Source organism: Xiphophorus hellerii, chromosome 6 (assembly GCF_003331165.1).
Source record: "Xiphophorus hellerii strain 12219 chromosome 6, Xiphophorus_hellerii-4.1, whole genome shotgun sequence".
Lineage (NCBI taxonomy): Eukaryota > Metazoa > Chordata > Actinopteri > Cyprinodontiformes > Poeciliidae > Xiphophorus > Xiphophorus hellerii.
In genome coordinates this window covers 20,418,814-20,441,494 of record NC_045677.1, presented here as the reverse complement: position 1 = coordinate 20,441,494, position 22,681 = coordinate 20,418,814, and the positions used below count along the sequence as shown (strand labels likewise).

General features: G+C 37.8%; 3 protein-coding genes across 5 annotated transcripts in view; all 3 read right to left on the bottom strand.

The window, feature by feature from the left end:
- cacnb2b (calcium channel, voltage-dependent, beta 2b) overlaps window positions 1-8,545 on the bottom strand; it is a 34,529-nt gene extending 25,984 nt beyond the window's left edge. The window contains exon 1 of one of the 3 annotated variants that reach the window (XM_032566189.1): window positions 7,479-8,545. In XM_032566189.1, the coding sequence (XP_032422080.1) occupies window positions 7,479-7,526 (48 nt within the window). In that variant the 5' untranslated portion in view covers window positions 7,527-8,545. The remainder of the gene's footprint in view (window positions 1-7,478) is intronic. The other 2 variants (XM_032566190.1, XM_032566193.1) reach the window with 2 other exon arrangements.
- Window positions 8,546-10,942: 2,397 nt separating this feature from the next.
- Window positions 10,943-16,512, bottom strand: tmem236 (transmembrane protein 236). The gene is made up of 4 exons (XM_032564890.1): window positions 16,019-16,512; window positions 14,262-14,334; window positions 12,492-12,615; window positions 10,943-11,688 (listed from the first exon to the last, which is right to left on the bottom strand). Exons 1-4 carry the CDS (start codon window positions 16,273-16,275, stop codon window positions 11,063-11,065), a joined length of 1,080 nt encoding a protein of 359 aa, XP_032420781.1. The 5' UTR covers window positions 16,276-16,512; the 3' UTR covers window positions 10,943-11,062.
- A 547-nt stretch (window positions 16,513-17,059) lies between these two features.
- LOC116721529 (collectin-12-like) overlaps window positions 17,060-22,681 on the bottom strand; it is a 43,628-nt gene continuing 38,006 nt past the window's right edge. Inside the window, 6 exon segments of the mRNA XM_032565314.1 lie at window positions 17,060-20,119; window positions 21,196-21,314; window positions 21,495-21,648; window positions 21,894-21,948; window positions 22,056-22,143; window positions 22,302-22,390. Of these exon segments, the coding sequence (XP_032421205.1) occupies window positions 19,906-20,119; window positions 21,196-21,314; window positions 21,495-21,648; window positions 21,894-21,948; window positions 22,056-22,143; window positions 22,302-22,390 (719 nt within the window). The 3' untranslated portion in view covers window positions 17,060-19,905.

Genomic DNA, 22,681 nt, shown 5'->3' with positions numbered 1-22,681 from the left:
CACATTTTTGGCCTAAATAATGTGTTTTATTGTTTAAATATTTTAAATCAATCCCAATTTTCTCTTTACTACGTTTTTATACACTCATAAAGTTGTGATTTTCAGGAGTCTTTCGGGGGATTTTCTTTTGGCTTTGGCTGCTTCAGTTTCACTGCCACATATGTACCTGACCACTAAAGCATAATGTGTAGTTTAGCTCAGATAAAGTTTCCAGGTTTTTACCAAGTAAATGTTGGTATTTTTTTTCTAGACAAATTACTTTAGAATCTTTAAAAACACTATGAATTTATAAGGAAAAAAAGGCAAGGGGAACGGAATGTTCTATCGACTGCCTTTTCTCTGGTAACATATTGAGAAGTTCTTCCAAGTCACCTGAAAGAGCTTTATAGGCTCAAAAGATATGCAACATTCATTAAATTTCTGCATACATCTCCTCAGAACCCACTACTGTCAACCCATGGCTTATCCACTCTATCACACGTGTTCATGTGCACAACTCCGCTCACACATTCATAAACAAGCCTCCGTCACTAAGCCTCTTACAATCAGTGTGCTTGTATGTGAGTGTGTGTTGTTATTTGAGGCCAGAAATGCATGATTGGGCTTCTGGGCCAGAAATGGATGGCACACACAATTACCGGCAAAGCTCCAGATCCTAACCTCTTACTCAGTCCTCCACTTTGTCCACACAGCTCACTAACGTACATCTGCTTCCAGTCTAAAAACAGAATCCTGACTCCATTATTGTAAGCAAGGAAGCCGAAATGCTGTGCTCAGTTTGCCATTTTAAACTGTGGCAAGTAAGTTACACCCATTTTCCCTGATTTGAGATGAATCATTGTCTTCCACAATCTGGCTCTCTAATGCAGCTGTAGGTTATGTTTGCCTTGGTAGGAGGGTGTGATGCTCGGAGCAGAGGAAAGCTAATAGCTAGTTGGTTGATCACCATCTGTTTCATCTGACTTTAGCTCATCAAAGCAACACACGCTGAAAATGTTCTCATCATTGGGATACAAGATTGTGTAGAACTCTACAATTTCACAATTGTTTCAGCTGAAGAGGAGCCACTTCCACCGAATCATCTGGGCCGTACCTATCGGCATCATTTGCTACAACTTATCTATCAACTGTAGCTCCACCAATAACGGAGAACGTTTTTGGATTTTGTATCTGCTGACAGAAATGAAGATGACGGGTTTGTGTGCTTTCCAGGTTTTGTCATTGTTTTAAAACTTCTCTTCAAACTTCAAACTTACAAACAGCTGTTCTGTCGAATCTGCTGCTGAGGCAGAGTGACACAGCATCTGGCATTCTCGTGCATGTTTACTTTCCGGAAAGCTGTCTATTATGAAATCTGTCCTCTTCAGGTAAGGTAGTTGTTCACTGATAATAACTTATCCAAGTTTATGCTGGAGTACTTGGGTCATGCATCAGAAATACATATAAAGAAGACTAGCAAGGCCACATCTAAATGGCTGAAAATGCTCTGGAGTGGCCTAGTCAATGTCTGGACATAGATCTGATGAAGAGGTTGTGGCAACAGGTCAACAGGCCATTTAAGCTTGAAAAAACTCCAATTGTGGCCAAATTAAACAAAAATCGGCAATGAGTGGAGCCCATTTCTTTCACTCTGATGTTAAAGACTAATTTCTCAGTTACTCCAAACACCTCCTGACAGTTTCTACCAAGAGTTATTATATTTTAAGTACTTTGTACTTACTCAGCCAGTTTAGTTTGGTTAGCTTTTTTCCTTTTATTTTAATAAAAGGATAAAAGTTCATCTTTTTATTACTCAATTAGAAAAACAAAAAGCAGCAGGATTTGTATGTAGTTCGTTTAACAACAATCTTTTGAAAATAACCTTCAAAAATATGGACATGTGCAAAAATGTGTTTTTGAGACTGAATTTGTCTTAAGACAGTAAAAGTTCGCTGTTGTCCCTCTCTAGTGTCATCTACTGCAGTTAAGATGTCAACAACTTGCAGTCTTTTTCCAAGACGCTAAGGTAAAAATATCGGAACTATCCCTTTTAATCATCTTTGGTTGCACAACTGTTCAACACAAAACTGCTGAGGGGCAGAAAATACCTTCCAAAATGGTAAATTACAAAGTAGTATGTGAACAGAAAAATAATCTCCTTGTAAAAACTGCAATAACCCCCTTTTGACCAGATAACACTAACAGCCAGAAAAAGTCTTTTAAATGAACACTTCAAATCAAGCAACAACTCTCCCCCTCTGTCCTAGTTTCTCTCCTCCCCACATCCAACCTGATAAGGAGCCAATACTCACCCAGGAGACGTTCTTTGCCTTCAGCAATTTGGACATGGCCCGCAGGTGGAAAGACAGAGAACCCGACTCCCGACAGACTCAGTCACATGCAAAGACGCCCAGACTGCATTTAGCAGCTGTGGCAACATCCTCCAACCTCCACTGTCTGCCCCCTTTGCCAACAAACCTCCCCAGATTTACATCTGCCTGAAGCCTCGCCTGCCCATCAGACCCAGCGAAACATTCTGCAAGGAGGAGGAGGAGGAGGAAGAGGAGGAAGAGTGGGAGCCAAAGAGAAACAAAGACGAGCTCCAGAAGTAGCTGTCAGAGGCAGAAATAGAACTTGCATAAAGTTCCCTCCGTCTTCTGCCTGAATCATCCTCTTCTTCCTCTTTGTAGATGGTTACCTTATCACCCTTAAATGACTAAAATCCAAGAGAATGTGAAGGTAAACATCTATCTAAAGCATGGCTTAAATGCTATGAGAAAAAAACTTGAGTCAACTTTGCTCTCCTAACATCTGGGGGAAAAGAGATGGAACATGAAGGAAGAAGAACAGTGAGGAAGAGCGATGATTGGAAATTGAGTAAGGTGAAATCAACCAGTTGGAAAAGAGCACAGCAGGTTGGAGGGCAGGGTGCTGAGCTCCAGCTTTAGATGAAAGAAAAACATTGTTTTCTCTCCAATGTCTTTTTTTCATTCCATACTATGTCAAACAGAGAATAACAGGGGGAGGATGAACCTATTCAGCCTTCATGCCTGTATCCCTGCCTGTGTTATCTTCTGCTGTGATTGTAATCTGGCCGATGAGCCTCTGATTGGTCAGGCAGGGAAAGAGAAGGATTGGTAGAATCAGAGATTAATGGAATTATACACGATCGCCTGTTTTTCCAGACCTAAAATCACATTCAAATTGAGCCCTTTCTGGAGCTTTAGTGACAAAACATGATGTGAGCAACTCTGCAGTGAACTTTGCACAAAAAGGAAGAACATTTATGTTTGGGCAATTATTTTGTAGTTGCACAGATGCTTCTTGGCAATACAGCTTGTTTTATTATTTTATAGTCCATTTACTTCCCTTTAAATTGTGTCACATTTGTGAGAAAAATATATTTGCTGGTTAAGCATCATAGTTAAGTATATGGGTTTCCTTCCATAAAAAAAACTTGTCAAATTCTCTCTGCCTCTTGTTTAATGATTTTGATTGGAGTGGATGGCTATTATGTAAAGAAAGAAAACATATTGGCATTTTAACAGCTTATTTAATTTAATAAAAAGAGACCTGAGTGTGAAAAACCATAAAGGGAAGTATAGATGCTTTTTAGACATAAGTATTGTCAATAAGCAATATAAAAGGGATATCCTGCTTGATTGTAAAAAGAATAGATTTATGGCCTACAAAATATCTCCTTTACATTTTTTGCACAAAATCATTCTCAATTAATGAGATTTCACTTGCTCAGTTCTGCTTCTTCTTTTTTTAGTTGTTTTAATGTTTCTTGTCATGCCATGCCACACCATTCAAATTAACATTTACACTCACACTTTATACATGTAAAGTTTTTAAAATTTTGTTGTGCTTTCTTTCGTGCACAATGACAATAAAAGGAATTTTGATTCTGATATGGAAATATCTGCAAACAGATGCACAACTACAGAAGAAGTGGAGCCTCAAGCACAACCATCAAGGAGTCAGCAAGAGATTTTTGAAGGGAACTTTAACAACAAAATATTTGTCTTTTCTAGCCGTCACTATACACCACATACAGCAGTCAGCCTCTAAATCAGCTGACCAAACATGCTGGAGCTCCATTTGGGTTGCTAGGTAACAGGCTGGGCTACTTGAGGTGGCTAGGTAACGGGAGAAATGTCCACTGATTGTGACTTAGTAATCAAGAGGTTTTTGTAACAGCTAGTTTTCCAGATACCAAAAAACATGAACTTATTGCCAGAAAAAAAGTTGAAACTATTTTATACTATTTCTTGGAGCAGTAGAGACTCAAATGGAAGTATAGAGCTACATGTGACTCATAAATATGGGCACATAAGTATTTTTGAAGGATTATAAAGTGAAAAAATAGCACAAATTGGTAATAAATCTGAACTGTTTAGCCTTTACTGAGCTCAACCTTTTATGTTGGGTTTCAGTAACAGTGCTCTCTATTTGACTACACAATGCAGATCATAATTCAATAAAATATGATTTTCTGTTTGAAACAATTGATGCTTTTATATTCAACAGTCTTTACCAAATTATGCTCACATACATACACGTTCATCAATGAGTCTTCATCAAATGTGAGCACCAGGTATCATTTGTTGTTGCGACTCTGCTTTTATTCGACCTGATTTTCTAAGCTCCTTTTTTTTCTGGCTTGGTGCTGAGGTGGGCACTCATGCTATGCAGCGGTTACAGCGCGCTGTAATCTGCAAGGTTTTAAGCTGACAGTCGAGAGAGTGCCGAGGGCCAACAGTAAGCCAGCTTCATGAGGGGGAAAATATGGCGACGATAAGGTTTTCTGCAGTTGACGCCATCACAAAATGCACAGCTCTAATTAACATCATAATATCAGCATTAACAGGAATTACCAAAAGAAGTGGAGACACATGCAAAACTCATGCAGTAAGTAAAGATGAGTTGGAGGAGAAAGTTAGAGGAAAAGTAGAAAATTGAACAGAGTCAGAAAGAAAAAAGAAAAAAAAGACTGCAATTTCTGTTCAGTCCGGTCATCGACAGATTGGTAAACCTAAACTTGTCCATTTTTTGCCAATATTATTCCATTTACAAAATATGTCTCTGGAGCCTCTAGAGCACATGTGTCAAACTCAAGGCCCGCGGGTGGCCCGCTACGTCATTTTATGTGGCCCTCTCCCCCCCACCACCGTTTTACATCCCCATTGAATGTCTTAAAATAGGTTTTGAGCACGAATTGACTACAAACTACATCTCCCATAATGCCTTCCGATTCTTACCAGCCAACATTACGGCTTCTCGCCACTAGAGTGCAGCAGAGTCACCTCAAGCTGATTATTAATTTTCCCAGCGAATAAAACTGAAACGTCGACAAGCTAACAAGCTAAAGAGTGAAGTTCCGTGATGTTTCAATCGAGGACTTTTACCGTCTACTGCCCCCTGATTTGATGCCACAGCTGTTTTGTCCATGTTTGGAAGCACCTATCTGTGCGAACGGATGTTTTCAAAAATGAATTTAAACAAGACCAAGCACAGATCGCGCATTACTGATAAAAACCTACACGCCGTTTTGCGGATTTCCTCAGCACAAGAACTAAAACCAGACATTGACGAACTGACCAGGGGAAAACATTGGTAAGCACGAACAAACTAAATTTAAATAGAATGAATGTAAAACCAAAACTCAGTATACTGGAATATGTATATAGTTGATTGATTTTGCTTGTTTTGTGTTTATTTACAGAACACAACACAATGAGGATGTGTGTGAGTTGGTGACAGGGTGAAGAGGGATCAGCTTTGTGTTCAAGGACAGGCAACGTCACCTCATTGTTTTGTTCTTATGTGAAATACATGTTCGTTGTGTAATAAATAACGAAAAAGTTTTGTGAATGAAGTTGAGAGTTAATATCAAAACTTGTTTTTATTCTTTGTCTGCTTATCTTTAAAGCAGACAAAGATTAATTTCCCCAGCGAATAAAACTGAAACATCGACAAGCTAACGAGCTAAAGAGCAAAGTTTAGCTGAGCAGTTTAAAAACATTGTAATTTTTAAACTGAGCAGTAATTTTACATCCATGCAAACTCAAATGTAATATTTAAAACTTGAATACATAAAATCAGTTATTTAACAATATGAGGTGTTGTTTAATTTATTTTAACATTGTATTTTTATACATTTATGCTAGGGTTGCCCAAGTCTAGAGAATCTCGACTGGTTCAAAATCTTCTGTATTGATTTTACTTGATTTCAGTGAGAAATACTTCATCAAAACATATTGATTGATAGACTTTAAATATTTTGGCAACTATCCAAGTGAATGAAGATCACACTTGGGTAGGGTTAGATCAGGGTTCTGATCTCAGGCAGCAATTTATCAATATCTATAAACTCTCGGTAGCTCAGTTTATGACATGCTAATAACACAAAACATTACAACTCTGTTTCATCACAAAACCAAAGTCATATAGACTCACTAAGTGTGTCCATGATACGGACAACAGGATGTGTCAGAACCTTAATGCAAAAAAAGTTCGAAGCCATTGTTTTTGATCCGAAAAATATATGGTTAGAAATCAGCAATGAAATAGAGTGTATAATATCCATTAAAGTTTTTTGTCAAGTACACTATCCATCCATTCATTTTCTAACACCCTTGTCCCTAGTGGGGTCGGGAGGTGCTGGTGTCTATCTCCAGCTAACGTTCCGGGCGAGAGGAGGGGTTCACCCTGGACAGTCGCCAGTCTATCGCAGGGCAAGAACACCCACAGCTGTAAAACATTGCCAGAATACTAAAACTACAGAAAAAATCTGATGCAAGCTTTAAGTTGTTGTAGATTAATGACTGTTTTTGGTGTCTATTAATCAGTCAACTGCAGCTTATTCAAAATAAAGTTTCTTTACTTTGTTGCAAGGTACTTTAATTCATTTGTGTATGAGTAATACAAATGGTAGGTGACCTGAAGATCTTTCCCAGTCATATTAAATACTCAAAGAGCTTTACACTGAAGCCACATTAACACATTCACACTCATATCTATATACCAATACTCAGATAAGTAGGCAACTGGGGTTGAGTGCCTTGCCATGGGAAACACTGACATATGACAGAAAAAAGCAGGACACAAGCCCACAACCTTCCAGTTACAAACTCTTTACACCAGTAAAAAATCTTCCAATGTCTGTTACAAGAGGATTACTTTGGAAAATAAATCTGAATCATTACAGTAAACCTTTAGACACTCTTTAAAAAAAAAATGTAATAGATCAAAGCCTGACTGAGAATAAATGAAGAGAATAAAGTGCAAGAGTCCTCAGTCTAAACTCACTGTTTGTGTAATTGAGCATGCAAACGTACTGCAGATGAAAGACGATGCATAAACGCACATCTGAATAAGTGAATTAACTGCTATACCCCCCTGTAGCCCCTTTGCTCTACCCCGCCGCAAGACTCCACTGTTGCTATGCGATCAAAAGGGTGCGTATAGATCCTGCAGGTGATGCTGCCACTTACATAGGTGGACTGCACTCTCCGCCAGTGTCCCAGCCCACAGCAATGCATCAAGACATCAAGTTTTAGGGAGAGAAGGGGACAGGCCAGATGAGCCTCCCGGTTGGGGGATTAGGGGAGGGTGTCACTTTAAAACCAGCTCACAAATTTCACTTTCACGGTCCATTGAGAGAAGCTCATCAGGGAGTTTGGGGATCCCGTGAGAGACGAAGACTCCAATCTACAAAGTCCACAAGTTGTCGAAGGGGTGGAGAGAGAGGGGAGGTCACCTGGGGAGTCAAGTGTCTGCTTCCTCTTTTGGTCCAGGTGAGACTGACAGCATTTATCTAGATATCCACCACCTATGTAGAATATGTCAGTCTGAAGAGCAGCGGGATTTCTAAATCTCTTGGTGTGAATATGCTCACCTCATCTTTAAAAGAACAGGTGGTTCATCTGTCGGTCTGCATATTTGCCCTTCCATCCCGCCTCACCTCTATCAGTGTCTCAGCATCCCCTGTTGAGAATCCTTCAGCCTGCACTTCAGTTCAAACACCGAGAACAGTCTGCTGCTGGAACTAAATATCATTTTCTTCTCTGTGAGACTCTCAGCGCTCTTCAGTCTCTCACATTAGTCTAGTCAGAGATCCTGCATCACTCCATATCCATCTTGTGCTCATCCCTCTCTCTTAAGCTCACTGTAGGAGTCCAGAATCAGACAGTTTCAGGTTCAGTGCTCTTCAGTCTTCCTTTTCTTCCTCCTTAAAGATTCCAGCCTTGAAGCCCCTCCTCCTTCTCAACCACTGTCTCTCCTTCTCGCTGCGCATGCCGTTTCCTTCACCACAGGGGCACTGCCTCTTCAGGGGCGTTTCAGCTTACCTGAGTCACTCTTTGCGATCCTGTTGCGACTGTCTGTGCACGTGTATGGGCTGTGTGTGTGCAGAGGCTGCAGCTGAAGTGCTGCCCCTCTCTGTTGCCATGCTAGAGCCGGGTAACATTCGGCTAGCGCAGGAGAAACACAGCCTGAATTCAAATGCATCTCCAGTCTGTCAGATTTACAAAGCCTCCTCTCCTGCTCAGCAGCCCCCGATCTCTCTTCTGTCTCCCCCTCCCTCCTTCCTCCTTATCTCATGATCTGCCCTCTCTTTATCTCATTTCTCTATCTTATTTTCCTAATTTCTGTTCACCTTGTCCACTCTAAGTGCCTCTGCTGTTGTTCAATTTTGAGTAATTTTCTTTTAATTTTGTGCATTCTTGTATAGGGCCCAAAAAAAGCTTTTTTCCCCCCCAAACTTTTTACCAACTATATACAACTTAAACATAATTCAGATTAAATTAAATGAAATCTGAAAGTATTTATAGTTGTAGTGAACCACTTGATTGTTACACACTGCTTTGTGTTGATCTGTAATATAAAGTCCCAATAAAATACACTAGAGTTTTTGATTGTAACATAACACAATATTTTTTCAGCTTTCTTTGAATTGACTGCACCAGTTCTGAGCTACTTGTTATGACTGTACCTGTTACACATTTGCTTTGTTTCACAATGAACATTACTTATACCTGAACTTAATTAAAAAGATACAATTGTCATTTTTTCTTCTTTGTTAAAATTCTCCTCAAGGTAAATTTTCTACAGCCTAATTGTGCATAAGCAAAATTGGATCATTAGTTATTATCTTGTAGCCATTCTCTAACTTATGTTTAAGATATGTAATTCAGTATTTAAATGGACATGGTATGTTTTTTTCCATTTTGAAGAGTGGCTAAAGATATGGGCTTCATGTTTTTTCTGCAAGAGAAACAGGAATAAATAAAATAAGCAATGATAAGCATATTTTATCAAGTGTTATTTATGCTTACAAAAAGAAATGGCATTGTCATATATGTTTAGTATTACTGTGAAAGGAGTTATATACTACAAAGTTTGCAGGAGATTTGCATGAAAACTTTATTTGAAGTTGATAAAATGGCAAATTTTGAACTCATCATTGATGATCAGGGATCTTCGATTCTCTTACCAAGAGAAATGGTGTCCAGACTGCTGTTTTCTTTGATCATTTTAAGCATTCAGTCTGTCATACTGATGAGAAATTGTCCTCCATCACACCAGCAAGCTGCACTCCAATAGCAACCATTATTTGTAATGCGAGCTGCATTAATGCCTTATTGCAGATTATGGTATGAATTATTGAGAAGCAGGGAGATCATGGCTGTGGGGATATTAGGGAAAGTTAATTTCAGTTTTTATGCTCATAAATGAAAGCCATCCAGATCAGGTTCTTTACTGTTTGAGCTACAGCTGCTTGGCTGATGTTTTATCACTTACATGGTGTATAAGGTCTTTAACAAGTTTCTCCCAGGGCTTCATAGGAATGAATTATTTCCTCACCTTATATGACTTTATGTTTTTCTTTGTCAGCTGAAACTAATCTACCACAGGAAGAAAGAGCATGTGAATCACGGGTGTAATTCTGTTTAATGTGTCCTGGTAGGGGTGCAGTATAGTTACTGCATTGTATCGGTGCAGCCACTATAGAGGTCTGCACTGATACAAGCTCAAACATTCAAAAGAAAACAAAAGGAAAGGACTTAAAATCTAAATTATCTTCAAAGCACAGGCAACATAAAATATGATTTTTAATTGATTTGCTTCATGTTTCACATTGTTTTAATAAAACCTTGATTCCTGTTCTGCCAGAACTCAAGTCTAACTACTCTTCATCCTCCTTTAGTCTTACATTTTGGTTATCAATGCGCTCCATTTACTTCTTTCCTGATTCCACTGCAATAATTTATTCAGTTAATTTTTAAAAGGTAATCTATTACCTCTGCTTAAGTTATTTTGGTTAGGTTTTGTCCTTTAAAGATCTCGGAATCATGTTTTCATTCAACTAAAACCTAAGCAATTTCAGCACGAAAGTTTTTGAATTTCAGTTGTTTTTCTTTCAATATTCTTACCTTGAGTTAAGCCTGTTAATAGATAACTTCTCTTAACAGCACCCTCACATATTTAGTTGTATAAATCTAAACATTTTCACCTGTGTTTTTTTCTCTATCAATAAATATGTAACTTTAAAACATTTGATTACTTTCTGTGTTTACAGATGTAAGGATTTTAAAGATTAAATGTAGCAAGAAAACAAGTTCAGAAAGAAAATAAATACGTACAATATTTTCCAAAGTACAAATGACAAAAAATATATGTGTGAAGTTAGTGAATATCTACCACATTATTTTCTTTTACTTAACAGTTATGCACCATATTTAGGCCTGTCATATAAAATCAGGATACAATACAGTTGATTTGATTTAATTTGACTGTAATGTGACCAAATGTAAAAAAAGCTCAAGAGGTATCAATACTTTTTCAAGGAAATGTATAGATTTAAAGAAAGACAGACATGTTTTTTTTAACATGTAATTGACATAAATACACTCATACCCAGTCTATATGACTATATGACTGGGTATGAGTCATATAGACTGGTTAATAATTAGGCTAATAATTACACAAATGATGTTTCAGTAGGAGTCTATGGTGCTGCTCTTCAAAGCCAACAGTTCAAACATCCGCAGGTGAGTTGGGGTCTTTACGCTCCTCCTCAGAACATACTGCTTCTTTTAAATATCCTCAGCTTGGTCATCCATGTGAAATAGATAAAAGTTAAACTTACCAGAACATTTTTGAGAGGATATAGCAAAGGTGTTACAAAACCAAAAACAATAATCAGTGCAACTCGAATGATGAAGAAAGGAAGATCCTGCAGCATAGCTCCAGCAAACGGCAGCAGGAAGCTGTGGGGAGCAATGATCATGCGGAGACAAGAAAGGAAAGCCAGGATGTAAACTGGGAACACCCAAGCTGAGTAGAAAATGACTGGCTCCCCGGAAACTCGTACCATCTCCACTGTGTCCAGCCAGAACAAGAAACACTCCACAAATACCTCTGCCCTTCCATCTTTCCTCCACAGGAAGCTTAAGGGACCCGAGTAAGGCATCAGTCGTGGGGTGGAAGAGTACAGATACGAAGCGTTTGGTCGTGTGCTGTGAGGGGACTCAGTGGCACCCTGCCTTTTGTTGGTTGTGCTGCCATTTCTGGCCTCTGCCTGGCCTGGGGTCACACTGTTCTGGCCTTCATCAGCTGGCAGCTGGCCTGAAACACTGGTCACATGTGTCAGCTGGGTCAGGACGGGTCTTGACATGTCGTAGTCAGAATCCATAATATTAGCTGCAAATGACAATACTAGATGTTAAAGCTTAACAACACATTGTTATGTTTAAAGTTTGGCATATAACAATAACAACAGCAAACTGAAACTGGAAAGCAACAGCAGATAATGAGGACAAAACAAATGTCTTGCCTTTCATTCCGAAAGTGAAAATACGAGATTATATGGCTTTGTAGACTCATATTGCTGTGGTGTTGTTGGCATAGACGTGCATTTTTTATTTTTTTGCTGCTGTCCAGCTTTTTCCTATCTTACCATGTATACTGGAATAATGAAAATGTTGCTGGAGTTTAAACATGAGAAACAAAAGATGATCATGTGAACACTAGACCATTCGCCATCTTTTAAGTGAGCAAGTTACTATTAAAGCACAGTTATGAATAGTATGTGTATGGTGGGATCAAGTGTGTAGAATTCAAAGCGTTCCACTGCTTTAGGATTAAGTATGTTTGTTTTTCAGAAAAGTCCCGCGATGCCCTTTTTGTTTCATACCTGAGAGTCCACTAACCGTCTAGGAAGATTATGGATTGCTCTTAGTGTGCCTTGAAAGTGGACAGATGAATATTTGCAAAATTATTGAGGAAGTAAGTAATGTTGTCACTTCTGCTTTGAGTTTCAAGTATTCATCATACCACAAGATAAGGGAACTGTCAGGATTTGTGAGATTAACATTGTAGCGGTTATGGGACACCACTACAATGTTTGAGTTGTATATTGTCAATTCTGGGGCAGAGGCTCCACGTTACAGATGAAGAACTGAGTTGAACTTATAAAAAAATAATCTTCTAAGTTGAAAGCTTACCTTTACCCATGAGCTTGTGAGGCCGTATCCTCTCTATGATATCCACACAAATCAGGGAGAAAAGAACCAAGGAAACAGGCAGCTCTGTGAAATGGTCGAGTTTTTGTTGCTTGTCCAGCTGGACCTACAGTTCAATAACAGCAAAATGGATATTAACATCTTCCCCCATGGAAGTGCTCAGATCATTTTCTAAAGTGAATTTGCAAGAGAAATGCGATTTACAGTAGTTTTGCTGGATTTCTTTTGTAGCAAGTATAAACAAGGTGAAGCATTTTGTGATTACAATGTCACTTTGATTCCAATTTCCTTATTTAGTGGGAATATAAATCTGTGAAAAACAAGCTTTAAGTAAGCTACTGCTTTTAAATCCAACTTTAGCATCATGAATAAAATAAAGTAGTCATTTCCTGGATGACTAACACTGCATCACATGTGGAAGAAGCATGCTTGGGTGTTCTTTACAAGACTTTGTCACTCCATTAAGGTTTGCATTTATTTGCTTCCACATAGTTGTCTCATGGACTCATGATGGTATTTAAGCCAGATTCTGGTGTGTACTTAGATAAAGCCATTGTAACACTTTTTTTGTAGCCACTCTTGTAGATTTAGTGTTTGGTATCATTGTCCGGTTCAACACCTAACTCCAGTCAATCTTTAGCCAATGGATAGAGGGCCTCATGAGTGACTCTGTATTACACATACAATGAAATGGAGGGCTAATACAATGTACAAAGACATTACACTCATATGTCACAGTGCTTAAGTTCCAGACAGTCCAAGATCAAAATGTCAAAGAAACTTGGTTATTATGATCCATTTATTTTGTTCATCTCAGGATGTTGAGTGCCATTAAAATTTGGGTTAATGGAAAACCTGTTTTTCTTTACTATCTGTTACTGAGTATCTAATATAGACTGCACAGTCTTGTGACATTTCACTGCCCTGGTCTGACTTGCAATGGTGACAAAGTCCTGCTCACTCTTTTGTTAGTGGTCAAACACATCTGGTTTGAAAACTGAACATGAAGTCGGTTCTCAGTTCTGAGTGTTTACAATTCAGGGGCGAAAAAGTGATCCGTTGTGTTTGGTGTATCCAATCTTACTAACTAGTCATTGTGCTGTTTCAATTAGTTGTCAGTTTATTCATTAAACATTATACTTCAACAAACATATGAGCAGAAAAGTAAGCTTTCATCAGTTATTATGCACAGACTTTTCCACAGTCTTCGGAGAAGTCTACTGTCACTTTGACATTCACTTTAGTATTCAAAACTATATATTTTTTTAAAATATAAAATGTGGGATGTGCTGCTTACATTGCGTGACATCATATGAGAAATGTTCTGAATGTTAGTGATTAAGTTTAATTTAACTCAATAAGCTGCATAAGTTGCAAAAGAAATCTACAACAACTCTTCAGCACACTGTAAATCTTGCAAATGTAGATACACAAACTAAATCTGTCATTTGTCATATATCTTAATGTGTTTTTAATGATTGACCAAGAAGAGTAACTTAATGTCCAGCTAATGGGGGTCCTAAACAATAAATAACAAAATCGGTGCTTAAGTGTGCCAGATTGACAATAACGGCTCTAAGTATTCAAGATCTTGTTTTTTCATCCACAAAGGGATGATAATGTGGGCTTGCACCTCAAATAGGTTATTTAAAGAAAATATGAGCCTCTTCAAGGACCCAGCTGGCGTATGACAGAACAACACATCAACAGGTCCATCACAGAGACAGCAGTGATCAGTCTTGAGGGAATTACCTTGGAACTGGCTATTAGAATTGCAAAACATGGCAGCGTTGACAGCAGAAGATATGCCAGTGCTGTCGGTCTCCTGAAAAGTGAATAAGGTTTATGTTGTTAGGGTCATTGAAATATGAGAAATGTTTTGCAATCCAATTTGATCACATGGCACATTTATGTACTGTCTTCTGGTCATTATCAGTGTAGGAGTGGTTATGTGTGCCTTCGTAATGTTGGGGAAAAATAAACTCAAGCAATAAAATCCGTCAATAAATATAATAAAGAACCTTTATGCAGTGAAGAAAACTGTTATACTTCACATTCACCGGCTTTTTAGGGAAACGTACATAAAGAGCTGAATGGAAGTGATTTGACTTCCAAGTATTGCTACTCCTTGAGTATTTGTTTTTTATGGAAAACATTTAATCACACTGCCACTATTCTCTTCAATGCGTATTACTGAACTTTCCCAGAATAGAAAAACACAATAATTGTAAACCAGTAATTTTAAACTGAAAAAATTTAAATGTATCCAAACAATTTTTTGATACTGTTTTGTACAGGCTGTCCTTCTAAAATTTCTGTATTTTCCTTCGTCCATCAGCTCATCAACTGACAATTCTGTCGATGCAGACGTAAAGCATCCCCACAGCATATTGCTGCCACCACCATGTTTCACAGTATAATTGGTATTTTCATGATTATGTGCAGTGTTAGATTTCAGTATTCTGCATTTATGCCAAGAAGTTACATTTTGATCTCATCTGACCACAGCACCTTTAGTATATTTGCTGTTTTCCCTACACTTGGTGCATATTGCAAACATTTTTATTCTTTTTTGCCATTAGAGACACATTTGAGGGGAGTGGAGGCAATACAATCCTGAGAACTGATTCACCAAACTGAGCAGAGGATTTCTGCAGGTTATCCAAAGTTACCAGGGACCTCTTTGTTGCATCTCTAACAAAAGTTATACTTGCTAAGTGTATCCAGTTTGATGAATGGCAGCTGATGAATGACATTTTTTTATTTAACTTGTGCTGTTTCTCCTGTGGTGTCTGTTGTCTTCCATGGTCTTTGTGATGTTATCTTTCCAATAATGTTCTCTAATAAACCTCTGAAGCCTTCACAGAACAGCTGTGTTTTTTCTAAACATCGCAACTCTATTTACAAATGAAGTTGAATGCAAATGTAGGGATTGGTATCATTATAATTTGTTTAATTAGGGAAATGAGCGAAATTATGCTTTTCTTTTCACTTCAGTGTGTAGTATGTTCTACTTTATACAGGAATGAAACATAAAATAACATACATTTAAATTTGTAGTTGCAGTGCAAAAAAATGTAAAAATATTCAAGGAGTTCAAATATTTTTACAAAATATACACCAATATGCTCTTAGCCACACTTGATGCAATCAATAAAACAGATTTCTGAATTAGTTACAAGTTTTCATTCCTCCACTGCTTAAAGCTCAACAGATAAAATATTCAGGTTTATGTACACTTTTAGAAAAATAGAAATACCTGAACTGATTCTATTCAATACTTTTAAAATATCAACAATAACCTACAGGGATTATTCTGCATCACAATCTACCTTTTGAGCAGATTATTTTTGTAATACTCAACAAAGGACTCCAATGTATTTCCCTGAGAATTCAACATATTTTTTTTGCAGCGTTATTACTTTAGTTTAAGCCTCAAATGTTCCTGATAATCTAAGATTCATTTCAGTCCTCACTAAGACAACTGAAGACAAATCATTGCAACTCACCACTGCGTGATCTCCGAAATGAATCTCCGCTTCTTCAGGATCACGTATTTGAGAGGAACCCACACCAGCAAGGTTGCAGAGGTCACATAGGCAATAGAAGCCGCCACCACGAGCCAGTAAGCAGTCACATTCTGTCCTTTCACGTCTCTTATAATCCTGGCAAATCTCTCCATGACTACAAAAACAGGGACGATGAGAGCTGCAAACTGCAGCACCTCGTACACGATGAGCTTGACCGTCTTCCCTGAGGGCATCATCCCTGAACGCTGATGGCTACTTGGAAATTGGAGCTTCAGACTTTGACAATCATCTCCCTCAGAATGTCCCTGCAGGAATGTTGAACTCTGCTCACTGCTTACACTGCACTGGAGGTTGTATTGTTTTACTGCCTGCCTAATGAGCTGGTCACATTCATCCTTTTACAGTTACAAAAACAGAAGCAATCCCAATCACATAACCTCAAGAAGAAACTGCACAGTGCTTGACTTATGCAAAAGTTCTATAAAATGTAGTTACACTAAGATCAGACATGCTCTAACTTTCTTTACAGATAAAGAAATTAAAGCTTGGTCACATTGCTCTATTTGTTTATGTTAGAGGAGCAAAAAAGGAATGGAAAACAAAAAGCAGAATTTCCCAAAAAGCCTCCGTTTCAAATGTCACGGCAGATTTATCTTTTCCTATATCAACAGCTAAAACTACGTCTCCATCTAGTGGCAAAGAAAAGTCAGCTGCTACAACTGGAAAAGGATTGATCAAAACAAAAGCCTAGTATAGGTAACATTTTAATTTAAGCACATCTGTACACATATTGTTACAGATACAAAGTTTTAATGTTCACATCAAGCTTAAATGTTCAAAACTATCCATTGGTATATATATTTTTAGAGCATTGCTGCAACCCCATGATGGGACGAAACCCAGGGCAGCCAACACTGTCAAACATTTAAGCTCTACTGAAAACTTATTTAAACATGCAATCATTACTGCAAAACTGATGCAGTACTATGAATATGAAAAAAGAAAAAGCCACACACATTACTCTGTACACTTGACCTGGTTTTATTGTATACCAATTATTAGGTATGGTTAAAATAATACATAGAAACAGCAGAGTACAAGTTTGGACAGAACCTTTACAATAACGCTGAGATTAAATTTAAGAACAGGCAGCATCTCAATCCTGTACAAAAACAAAAAAAGTTACATTGGGGCTGCAGTCCAACACTGTGGTGCAATAAAATGCTTGGTTCGGATGACGTATGACAACAAACTGGCTCCTTCTCTCCTGGTCCCAGAACAGCTACTCTGGTTGAACACGGTCGATTTGACTCATTTAGTTTGTCTCAACTATATTAATATTTAAATAAAATTCTCCAAAATGGAGTCTGAGTACCAAGTCTAAATTAAAAGTTGTTTTGCATTCTTAAGGTGGCACGCGGATGGCAAGACATTTACACATTTGAAACAAGAAAAAATGAAATCAGAAATGTTTGTCCAGAGTACAGAAACTTGTCCCCACTCTAAAGTTTACTTCAGCATTCGTACTTCAAATTTCCTTCACAAAGCATAGTTAAATATAAAACACAAACAACTTTAGTTTTCCATTTTATTAGCTTATTGAAAATCTGTTTTTCCAACCAACAAATCCTTCTTAAAGACTTGCTACATGTAGAAGTCATATAAATTATTCAGGACTAAGAACACACTAAATGCATCATCTAATGTTGGGTGAGAGTTAGCAACTAAACATCTTCAACTAATGCCTCTTCATCAGAAACTTCCCTCAAGTCTGAGAAAAATCACAGAAAACACACGTGGGCTCGAATTCAGCCAGTTCTAATGTCGCCATTTAACCTACAGTACAATAAGAGAAACCAGTCCAGGTTCTCGTCTGAAATATACAACTAAGTTAGGCAGAATATCGCACATTCCACTCTATTCTTTGAATACATACATCCTGCAATACTTCATTAAAAATATCATCAGAATAATTAAGCATAAATTAGAAAGCGCTACAAAAAACCCCAAAAAAACAAAGGCAAACGAGATGTTTAAGAAAAAGAAAAAAAAAATCAGTGGGGCTCAGAGTTTTTCCCCCGTTGTAGCCAAGCTGGTGGTGCACGCATGTTAGCACAGCCCTGATAAACACAGAGGACTGCAACCCTCTGAGAAAGGATGCAAAGCTGCTTGGATCGAAAAGGAAAATGGGCATGTAGGGATGGCTAATACACCTTTAATTCACCAGGTACATGCAAAGACTGCAGAATTTAGTTTTATGGCTGCGAGAGCTGTGCCAACACACAGCCAACCTCCTGGGGTCTATTTTAATACAGTATATACAAATGTCATGTTCATGCTTCTGCTGTCCTTGTTTTCTTTCCCTCCAGAAATCAAAGAGGCTTCAGTTTTCAGTACTTCTTAAAGCTTTTGTGGCAAGAACGGGGCTGAAATTGGCTGTAGTGGATGAGATTACCGTGGCACCCTGAATGTGTCTCAATGTTAGTGTTTTAGTCTACATACAGTGTGTAGGCCTGTTAGTGTTGTCAAAGAACTGCTGTGGATTTCATGCGTTACGTGGATTATCTAAATTATTATACAGCAGCTGCAGTTACACTTGTTTACTCTAATTGGTAAAACTTGTTTTGTTTACAAAAAGCTCACATTTTTAAGAAATATGGGACAAATTCTAATAATCACAGGTGAATCTCAAAATTATGTTTTAGGTGTTTGTTTCTGCTCATTTGGATGATTATGGCTTAAAAACAAACTCAAACGCGAGTTTCTAAGAAAACTTATTTTACATTTTGTCCATGTTATGGGCAATATAACCATGAGGAAGACCCTTACATTGACAGTTGTCCAGCACTCACAGTCAATCTTCACAAGGAGAGTACAAAACAATAATTTTAAAAAGTTGGCTATTCCTCTCAAATTCTCATTAAAGAGTTTGAGTGGAAAGTTCAGTGGAAGGAAAAAGTGGAGCAGAAAAAAGGGATACTAGCAACAGTGAGAACACAGTGTTGAAAGGACTGGTGAAGCAAAGTTCCTTCAGCAATTTGGGTGCATCCAAAATGCTTTTCTTTTTGTTTTAAATGAATTTTAAGTTATATTCTAATTTTGTGACATGTTGAATTTTAAGCCACAATCATCAAAATTTACTGAAATAAATGTCTACAACTTATCATTCTGTGACTAATAAATTTATTCAGATCCACCATATGGATTTTACTGGTAAGCTATTATAACCTCTAAGTGTAAGATGAGTCTACATGTCCAGATAGTGGCAATCATATTTAGAAATTCAAGATTCGAAAATAAAGAATTCAAATGATATTTTTTTGTTTACAAAATTATTTAAAAACAGGTCGGCAAGACCCTTTTAAATGGGTCTTTATAGTTTTTGAAAAACAAACATAAAGTAATAATAATGTCCATAAAACTTTAAATCGAGCATTGCTTAATTATTTATAGTCAGATTTTGTACATAAAAAGTGGATTTCATGCTGGCCGGATTTAGATTAGGTACTTAGAATTATACCATGAACAAAACATAAACCAGCCCATCTAACAGCAGCCGAGGAGGTAAAAATGTGCAAAGATGATCAAAAAAATAATAAATTAAAACCTTCAAAATGACATACTTGTCAGCTCAAATCAAAACCTTTTGAATACCTCATGACCAACAGAAAGAAGTAACTGTATTCTCACATGTATATTTGCCAAATAAAACACAAGGTGCACCAAACGCCAGTGTTTGCCTGATACAATTCAAATTATCAAACCTGCTGCTCCTCCTTAACGGGAACAAGAATGAACTACTTCTTACCGTGGGGTGGCAATGTGTGTTTGTTTATCCTATCTGTAAGGAGGAGAAGGAGGGGGGCCTATAGCAAGGCTTTCTCTGAGTAAGGGGCCTGCGGGACGTCTGAGGGAGGTGCTAAGCTTGTGCCAGAGGGGACGCTGTAGTTCGCAGGAGCTGTGCACGGTGCGGGGCCCGCAGCACTGGCTGGGTTTGGGTAGGACTGAATGTCTGCTGGAGCCATAGCACCAGGCGCTGCGACGTAGACCGGTGGCTGACCCATGTACATGTGGACATCGCTGTGTTGAGAGTAAGAAGAAGAAAAAATAAATAAATGATATTGAGGTGGAATGTTTGAGCCAATTTCAGTTTACTATAAAACGAGGTCACAAAGTAAGAAACGGCTACAGAACTGGTTTTGAGTTATGAAGTTATTTAGTTGATGTCAACAGTATTACATTTTATTGGGAGCTTTTGGGGCTTTAAATGACCAGTCTCACGAACACATATCTGATTTATTGGTCTATTAGGTGCTTTCAACCACTGGCTTCAACAGATGGAGTTCTAGTTGCTGAAACCTGATTATGATTTGTGACATGATCTGAACATTTTTAGGACTGCCATCTTTTTTTGTCTATTCAGCTTGTTTAATGCCTGTATTTATGTTGTTGTGGAGTCTTTTGAAATATAACAAAATATAAGACTTGATAAATGAAGTTATTCTCATAAGTCTAATTGTAAATACTACATAATTTAGAAGTTGTTTCAATTCTGCAGGAAAACAGCTAAATAAAGAGAAGTATGCAAAAACAAAAAGGTGAATATTAAAATTGTAATGACTTTTGAAGAATCCCAAATTTCCTGTGAGGGGCATTCAAGTCCTTAAAAACAAACTTGCAGGGAAATATTGAAAACAATAAGACAAACAAGCTTCCAAATACAAATGGCAAAAGTCAGTATAAAAGTGAGCATAAAAATCAGCAAATAGAACACATTTCTAAATTTAAAATAGAAAGTTGGATTCTGCCCATACTTGTGTGTGTTAAGATGTAACAATCTTAACATTTATTACAAAATTAAACACAGAACAGCGACAGCTTAACAACACATTTAGAAAAAAAAAAAAAAATCTACTAAAATTTCTTATCTTCCATTTGGCTTTAAGAGTAAAAATCAAACCTCTGTTTGAAAAGTGAGAACACTATTAGAGTGGTACCAACAAAACTCTCAATAAAAATGACAAATTGAAAACTACAATCAAAATGATGGGGAAAGAACTAACCTAATGACTCAGACAGCACAGGAAGAACATGTAGGCTAGAAAAACTTATATTCTTAGTGTATCAAGAAAGAGATTTATGTTTCAGAAACTCACCTGGGAGCTGGCTGACCCGGAATGGGTCCTGTGGGAAGCTGCTCCACAGGAACCGTATAGCCTTGCACCCCGGTGCCGCTCATGGCATATGTCCCCGACGCGGGCTGACCAGGGTAGACCTGCAGAGATAGAAACATCCACACAGTCCGTACAGAAACCTTATGAACAGCACACGTTTTGTAACAATAGTTAGTGCCCTTAGTGTGGTTTATAATAAATAAAGAATCCATCACATTAGTTTAATTCAAAAACTCAACAGCCACATCCCGACTGCGTCGCAATCTGACTCTAAACTTTACCTGCTGTGCCGCGCTAGCATGCTGCTGCACGTAATACTGCTGGCTCTGCAGCTTAGCATACATGGCATACACTGGATCTTCATTCATCAGCTTTGCGTATAGAGACAACGCTTCCATGACCTTTACGTTTAGCTCTGACAGCTCAGAGTGCTTCCTGATGAAACAAACCAAAAGGGGAAAGCGTTAGCAACCTGTCATTCATTATTAAATTCGCACTGGAACTAAAGATTTATTTAGCAGGATAAAGCTGCATAGTTTGGAGATAGATTAGAAAGGACAAAAAAAAGCACTGAGCTGTACAACGTGGTGATTCATATGAGGATGCAAAACAAAAAAACAACAACAAAAACAAATCCATGACTATTTATATAATGCGGCATAGAAAAGGCACCATCATACCTGTCTATGTCCTCCAACTTCTGGTCAATCAGAGGTCCCATTTGATTACATGCACCTGAGGAAAAACAAAAATAAAGCTTATGTGTTTCCTCTCTGGTAAACAATAAAGAATTCTAACTTCATTCTATACCACTGATTTAATTTATGATAAGTTTTGTTTACCTTCTAGCTGGAGTAACTCCACGCTGTCCGACTGGTTGTCTGTAGGATCTGCACTTTGAATCATCTGGAGCAGTTGATCCATTTTGTCCTAAAAAGGCCACAAGCTCATGTGAAAAGTTAAATCTACACAATCCTTATGAAAACTCTGAAATTTAGTAACACCACTGATGTTAGTGTTAGCAAGTAACAACTTTGAAATATCATAATGAAGCTCTTTACTGATGTAAGTCACAGAAGGGAACTCACCTCGTCTATATATACAGGCTCCTGTTCAGGCTCTATTGTCTCCACCTGGATGTCCTCGCTGAACTGTACAGTCTTCTTCTCTGTCTTCACTGCAAGTACACAACAACATGAGCAAGAGTTTAAGCACAAAACAATTCTTGTGTAGGAACTACTAAAAATCTGCTGTAAGTTTTTGATGCAAACATCAGATTTTATGTGAATATATGGCTGTTTTCATTTTTGTAGTTTGTTTTACCAGTTACAAACAAAGAATAGACTCAAACTTTTGTTTTAACTTGCAATAAAAAAGTATATTAATAGTAGGACAGCACAGCCAGTAATAGACAAAAAAGTAAAGCACAACTGCCAAAACAGGGGCATGGTCTTATATAGACTGATCA

Excerpts from the sequence above, each read along its gene's own strand:
- tmem236 (XM_032564890.1), bottom strand. The coding sequence starts at position 16,275 with ATGATGCCCTCAGGGAAGACGGTCAAGCTCATCGTGTACGAGGTGCTG. Across the intron at positions 14,335-16,018 it reads ATTTCGGAGATCACGCAGTG|GAGACCGACAGCACTGGCAT; the intron begins GTGAGTTGCAAT and ends TTCACTTTTCAG. Across the intron at positions 11,689-12,491 it reads TCACAAGCTCATGGGTAAAG|CTAATATTATGGATTCTGAC; the intron begins GTAAGCTTTCAA and ends TGTCATTTGCAG.